The 7,734-nt window shown below is 29.4% G+C and overlaps 1 protein-coding gene across 1 annotated transcript in view; it reads left to right on the forward strand.

The window, feature by feature from the left end:
• The window catches only part of LOC107451806 (complement C1q binding protein P32), a 15,417-nt gene extending 8,736 nt beyond the window's left edge, over nucleotides 1-6,681 (forward strand). The window contains exons 4-6 of the mRNA XM_016068032.4: nucleotides 627-735; nucleotides 2,207-2,295; nucleotides 6,402-6,681. Of these exons, the coding sequence (XP_015923518.1) occupies nucleotides 627-735; nucleotides 2,207-2,295; nucleotides 6,402-6,548 (345 nt within the window). The 3' untranslated portion in view covers nucleotides 6,549-6,681. The remainder of the gene's footprint in view (nucleotides 1-626; nucleotides 736-2,206; nucleotides 2,296-6,401) is intronic.
• Nucleotides 6,682-7,734: the final 1,053 nt, after the last annotated feature.

Consider the following 7,734-nt stretch of genomic DNA (forward strand, 5'->3'; position numbering starts at 1 on the left):
GAAACTTTTCTTTATAAATTCTTTTCAATAATAGATTGCGTTCAGAACAAGGTTACGACGGCGATCACGAAGTTAATCCCATTGAAAATAATCTACAAGAAACGATTTCAAATCGCGAAGTTGCGAAAACGAACATGTGATATAACGATATAAGGTCTCAAAAGTGATTCTGATTCTACCGCTCATCAGTCAAGGCCGTCTCAACATAACGAAACAATATCGTCTTCCACAGCGCGAGTTGGCATCGGAACGTAAGAGAAAGTCCTTGCGTGTATCGCTATATCGCTATATCGTTATATCGTCTTTTTCACTCGAACGGCTTAAATCAGATTTCTGATGCATCGCTTGGAATGAAAGTCGCTGTATCGGTTTGCCGATATAGGCGTTAAATCGATATGTCGCGATATATCGATTTATAGCCCAGTCCTAGTCAACATTTTTGAAATAGTTTTTGTGTGGAAAAATTAAAACTATTGCTCTTTCATTCCCTATACAAATTAAGTATAATTTTTTGTCGCGTATGATGAAAGAAGCTTATAACTACATTTAATTGATAGGTTTGTCTGATATTTTTTTGTCGAAGCTAGTAGAATTTACAATTTTTTGTATAAAATTTTTGTTTGTAGATGAAATCAAAACCTGACTTTACCATTTCCATTTTGAAAGGCAAAAAGACTTTAAGGTTTGAATGCTCTTATTCTCATGATCTACCTGAAGAAGATGCTGAAGCATATAGTGAGTACAAGAAGTCTTACTTAATAAAACATTATTCATTTCTTTTTGTATTATAAGTTTAAATATTTTTTAAATCATATGTCACTAAATTTTCTGTTGTTTTTTTTTTGTGCAAGTTTTCTTATGAAATATCAACTTCAAATTATCTATGGTAATTAAAGTGTACATTTTGTGATATTTTTTGTGCAGTCTGGGCTTGTTGAAACTGGACATTGTTTGTATAAAGGTTAAAGATATTGGGAAAAGTACCACATATGACAGTTTTTTCATTCATTTTGAAAGAGTTAAAATTAAGAGCTTTCACGTGATTAAGGTAATAAAAGCAAATGCATGTGTTAGGATGTTGTGTAGCCCCATTCAGTCAATGGTGCCATGTTCTCTAAAGCAGCTGAGAATCCCATTATATTTTTAAGATGCCCAATCTTAAGCACCATATACATTTGAGCCTCTTTTATCAGGAATAGCTCAGTATAAAAGTATGGTTGTTGGATAAAGTTTCAATATCATAAATCTTAAGCTTTAATCATGACAAAGCCAAAAATGTTTGTATCTGGGAGTGATTAATATTTTTGGGACTGAGGTTTTTTTTCTTCTTCTAAACATAACATCTGATCAGAACATTCTTATCTGCCTTTCATATCGATAAGTTTAAGCCTTTTACTTTAAATTTGAGCTTTGTTTCGATTTTTTTATTGCTGAAATCTGATTCTTGATATTGATATCTGATTGTTTTTTGTTGGCTTTACCTTATTTTATTTCATATTATATTGAAGTTAAAGTGGTAAAACTTAAATATTCATCTGTATCTTTCTCAACTTTTAACCATTTTCAGATATCTTTATATTTATACTCCTTTGTTATTGCACCTGTAATAGTTTTTCTTTTGCGATTGCGCAATCACAGTGACCACAGCAATCAATTGTACAGATGTAGTAATAAGCCCAATCTTCAACTGATAAATGTCATTCTGCTTGTAGTTATATAGGCTGGCTTAAGAATTTTCTGCGAAGATATTCGCATGGTATGTGCTACGAATTTCACATTATTGTTTTTGTTTAGATTGTGTGAATCGAGAGCATTACTTCAGACATTTTATATTTACTCCTTGTGAGTGAATAATGTAAGCTCATGTGAATTTTATAAAGCTTATTATTAGAAAATGTTTTTAATCACTTTAACAAGTAAATGTCGTTATTCTGACTTATTGAAATTTTTAAAAAAGTTTTTCAGTTTTATTAAAATCTATGATATTTTTTTACAACTTTCTGAAACGAGAAAGATATATTATTTCCCGGTTTAAAGTACACATAATCAAATGACAGTTTTGTGTTGCACATTGAGATACGTTGGTATCTATGCATCTAAAACAAACTAAGTTAGGGTTGCAGCAATAAGTCTTTAGTTAACTAATCAGATTATTGCATTAAAATTTGCTTATAAATTTTAACAATATAAAACTTTCTATCAACAGATGATTCTTTCCAAATTGCTGAAATTGCATTATTTGAAGGAGAAAGTAATGAGTCTACATACTGCGTATCTGGAGACATTATGGATGGTGTAAGTATTTAGCTTAACTATTTACTCTTAGGTTGAGTCTGTTCCCTGGCATAGTTATTGGAGCCCTGCTCCAAACTATTCTGGCGATGCTGTTTGAAGGCGGACTAAAAAATTAATTCACTTTTCGTCTTAAGAGACCAGTGAAGATGTTCTCTTTCTGTTATAAATAAACGATATTGTGTAGAATTCAACACTTTGAAAACGAACTTTTCATAATATTACAAAATATTTTCTATTGCTGTAAGCAAAATATTTCCTTTTATAAGAATTTAGGGCATTTAAACTTGAATGATCAAACCATATTCACTTGGAAAATTCTCTATGTTGGTAAAAATCGTGAATAATGTATTATTCTTTAAGGTTTTGTAATTTAATTTTCAGGAACAAATATTTAAAATAGTGATTTTTCTGAAAACTACAAGTTTAATAAAATAAAAAAAATCCAGCTGTTAAACGTTTGACGATAATTGAACGTCAAATGCAGGGATGAGATTTTTCCGCCTTTTTCACATTTATCTCTTAAATTTCAGCCTTTTTATCAAAAATTCAGATTTTCTAAAATTCAGATAAATCTCAGATTTTCTTCACTGATTTTCAAAGAGAAGCAGAACATTTAAACTACATAGCTACCAATCCTTTCTCATTTTTACCTATTTTCTCCCCCTTTTACACGCAGCAGATAAGATTTTCCGAATTTTTTACCCGCCCTCCAGATAGATCCGATTTTCATAGTTCAAACGACGCTGCTTCTGACAAGCCTTTTAGAGGTCCCAAGCCTGGAATCTGCTAATATCTTGATTCTTATTCACACGATTTTAATATCAAACATAGCTTTTCATATTTGCGTGTTGCGATTCTTATTCACGCGATTTGAATATTGTACGTTGCGATTCTTATTTACGAGATTTAAAAATCCGATATTGTGATTCGTATTTACGCCTTTTTAAAAACCTATGTAGCGATTCGTATTCACGCAAGTTTAAAATTCAATGTCTTGATTTGCTCATGCGGTTTATAATATCAAACATTGATTTTCGTATTTATACGTGATTTTAAAATAAGGCATTGGGATTCGCATTCACGCACTCTAAAAATTCATAATTCTTATTTATGCAATCTAAAAATTCCGCATCATGATTCGTATTTACCCTATCTAAAAATTATGAATCGTGATTTGTATTTACGCGTTTAAGAAATTCTATATCCCAGTTTGTATTTTTTCATTTTCAAAATCGTATGTCTAGTTTCATATTCATGTGATTTCAAAATCCATAATTGTTATTCATATTCAAGCAATTTTGAGATCAACTATCGCGATTCTTGTTAGAAGTAAATTTTTTTTTAATTAGTTACTATAAAGGCGACTGTTTTTCTAACGACGATTATTAGTATATGTAAGTGTTACAACATCAGAGAAACTAGAAGGGAATATATTCAAAACTTACATTCTGTGCTTGCAAAGAAGAAAAAATAGGATTTGTCACAAGATGTTTGAAGATGGACTAACGACTAAATATAGCAAACATAAAAGATATAGTAAACAAAAGCAATCACTTAAAAAGGGATTTAATTTTTAAAAAATTTGGGGGGAAAAAGAGTTAATTAACTCATCATCAAAATTTTATTTATAATTGCTGTTATTTATGCTATAAAATTCAAAATTCTTATCAAATGAAAAACAATTATCTAAACAGTTGCTGATTGACATGTAATTTTTCAAACTAAAATAGCAATTTTTGTATGTTAAGGAATTACTATATATTTCTACATTACTGTTATTGATATGTTTCAGAGGGCTGTAGTTAGATTAGACTATAATGTTAACATAATGATTCGATCCATTGTTAAAGTTTTTTTTTTCCAATATAATTTAAAAAGTAATATTACTGATATATTTGCTATAAATCACATAACAGTATTTATTAAAAGAAATGAAATATTAATGTATATTCTTAGTAGTTTTGATTTGCTAAACCAGGTAGTTTCTCAAGTAGTAATTGTCTCTTATGTGAACTGAGGAAAAATATAATTTCCAGCTTTATTTTTTCAATTGGTAATTTTTTTTTCTCTAAATGTTAAGTATCAATGTAATCATTTTTATAATAATAGATTAGTACACAATTGTATGTCAACACATTATTTATTACCTTAAACTGTCTGGAATTTATTATTAAAGGGTTGCGCTTGCGTAAAATTTACTATCGTGGAAATTCAGCTTTTTTGCGTTTTGGCTAATCTCATCCCTGCAAATGATGAATTTCTCAAAAGTTGAAGGATTTCGTAGCTGTCTCCAATAGCTTCTAGTTGCAGGACACAAATTATAAAGCTGCTCTTTAAAGGCCGTGTAGTTATATAAAATGCTTTTTTATTGAATAATATGCTATTTTTTTAAAGCTTTATTCTTCAGCCAGTGCATTCTTTGCTAATGTTTTGTGCATTAAACAGTTACAATAAAACAGTTTTGATACTTTTTTTTAATTTGGAAACTTTTTCCAGCAATACATTGTTTTTGCATATAAAAATGTGTGACAAAGATTTTCGGCGAATTAGAAATTTTTTTATTTAAGCCTCCCCGTCCTTCTTCATTGCAAGATAGAACAAAATTTAAAATAGCTTTCATTTGTATTAAAGACATATAACATCCTTTCATCATACTAATCCCAGATATCTAAAAGAAAGAAGTGTTTCGTGTATACTAATGTTCGAAGTAACTAGCTTTGACCAGTTTTTTCCCTGTCAAATCTGATTTCTATTTTGTTTTATGAGTTTACTACTTTTTTAAACTAAATAAATTTCAAGCTAAATTTCTTAATTGGCTGATTTTCCTCATTACCTCTTGAATTCTGTATAATATAGTACAAAGGCCATTTAAATTTTATGAATTAAAAACTGCTGGCTCATGATGAATTGAATATGGTTTCAGGGTTCTTATTGTAGTAATTCACATTTTTTGCATAATATATTTAAATACAACATTTCTAATGCAATCTTAGTTTAGTAGTAGTTAGACCTAGTAAATGTTTATCCTTTTTTATAAAAAATGACGGCTGTATCCCATAAGAAAGAAAACAATTTGTGCTGAAACTTGTAAAATGTATTTCTCTTGTCTTGTTGTAGTATTTAGTTAGTTGATATAAGTAATGTCACATTTTCTAAGGATTTATGATGAAAATGAAGTGACATTTATTGTATTAAAGAGACATTATTTGCAATTAGATAGGTGGAAATTTTTATTTTTGAGAAAAATTATCTTTTTTTATGTAAATAATAAATTGAAATATCCTTTTTTTTTTTACGTATGGTGAATCTGGTTTAAATGAGTAGGTCTCTAAATTAATTTGAATCAGATTATAAAAAAAGAATAATAATCATTGTAAAACTTATATTCAGAAGAAGTTGCAGAGCTCGAATTACAAAATTAAAATATATGGATTACCCAAATTACAATAAAAGTGGAAGAATAATTTTAGATTGATGTTAATCAGGACATGTAATGAGAGATAAATTTCCCCACGACCTACCAAATAACAACCAAATTCAAAAAGTATTCAATCCACACAGCAAAAATTCATTAAAGATACATTTTTGACAAAGGACTGCCAAAAGTCCCGTTTCAGCTAGTGTCTGTCCTACGATATCTAATGGTGATGTTTAAATTGTCTAGCAAAAAGTTTGTTAGTAATTAAAAGCCTAATATGTTGAGGTTTAAAGTGGTTGAAAGAAAGGTTAAACATAGATTTTGATACAAAGAAGTGGGATAAAGTATGAATATAAATTTATGATATAAAGGGAATTTGAAAGCTAAAAAATATGTAATGCCTTTAATGGTATGACAACCAAGATTATTAATCTATCAGTCATGGAACTGTCAGTTGTGCAAACAACAATATGGCCAGATGCATTCTTTATCTATGTCCTTGGTGTTTTCATTTTACATTTATTTTGTGTTTAATTCTACTTTTCTTTAACCCTTTAGTTGTAAGGTTTATAAGGCAAATTTGTGCAAGTTTTTTTTTTTTTTTTATCAAGTATTACTTTTCTATGTCAGTTTATTGTGTAGGGAAGCTCGTTGCAAATTTGTAACAAGATTATTATTTTTATTTTAGTATCTTTATGATTTATTGATGAATTACCTAGAAGAAAGGGGCATCTCCAATGAATTTGCTGACCAATTGATCGCTTTCTTCACACAATATGAACATCAATTGTACGTTAACTTTCTGCAGGGAATGAAGACGTTCGTAGAAAAGTAAACAGATGTTAAGACATTTCCCTACAAGTCATCATGTTAATCATTACAACCATTTAGATCTATTTGTGTTTCTAGTTGTTTCAAATAGATTTGTATACAGTTCTTTGTAATAAACTTCTAATATCACACTTCAATAGTTGCCTTGTTTTTATGGTTAGTCTTTCTAGCTCTATGTATGTTATCACATATTTCTTAACAAAAGCATCAGTTTTTTTTTGTTATTATAATAAAAGTTTATTAGTTATAAACTGCTTGCATTAGTCAGGGATGATGTGATGAATTTCTGCTTTGCAATTCATCCACACCTCCCACTCCAAAATAATTTTTCTTAATTATTTCCAAGATTTTTGAAAAATTTATCTGTGTTGGTAAAAAATTTATCTGTGTTGGTCATATTTATTCTGATTATGCTTATTGGCACTGGTTTATCAGAGTTAATCTCTGCAGTTATTTCACAACTGTTCCTATTCTGTGACTATTGCTGCTAAAATTAAGACAGGGTGGCCATCGCTACTATTTTTTTTAAAAAAATGCAAAAATATCGAAATATAAAGAAACACATAGCGATTTCTAGATAGAAAAAAAATTCTGAAAACTAACAAGAATGAACAGTTGTAAATCAAGTGGTTCAAAAATTCAAAATTCCTTTGTAAATTATCAAATTAAAAAGAATTGGAGTTGAAAAGAGAAAAACCATGTGCTTATGGCTGGAAAAGATGTGGACCATCATAATGGCTTGAGACAGTAATTATTTTAATTTGAATTTCAAATGCTGTAATATATTCCAAAATTTAAAAATAAAACTGTTGAGGGGAGAACAATTACTGCTGAAAAGCAACTAGGTTTTAGATGGAGCTGTCAGCATAGAATATACATTGTGGAAGAAGTCTAGTTTTACACTATTGATAAACAGTAGTATACCATTTAGGTATTTCCTTAAGAATACATTTATATTGTCCGCGTTAATTATATCTGTTAACATATTTTGACATAGAAAGAATAAAATGGCGGGAAGCAGCGTACCCAATCCTGCATGTAAAATTGTCCAAGGTTTCACAGGTGATGTACCTTTTGACTGTCGCTTTGATTCTTATGCACTGCTAAATCTGATTATGTTGCTCACCCTGTAAGGTGTTTTTCTGGTATAACATACCACACCAAGCTGTTCCCGGGGTTAGTTACATATT

This window comes from Parasteatoda tepidariorum, chromosome 6 (assembly GCF_043381705.1).
Source record: "Parasteatoda tepidariorum isolate YZ-2023 chromosome 6, CAS_Ptep_4.0, whole genome shotgun sequence".
NCBI lineage: Eukaryota > Metazoa > Arthropoda > Arachnida > Araneae > Theridiidae > Parasteatoda > Parasteatoda tepidariorum.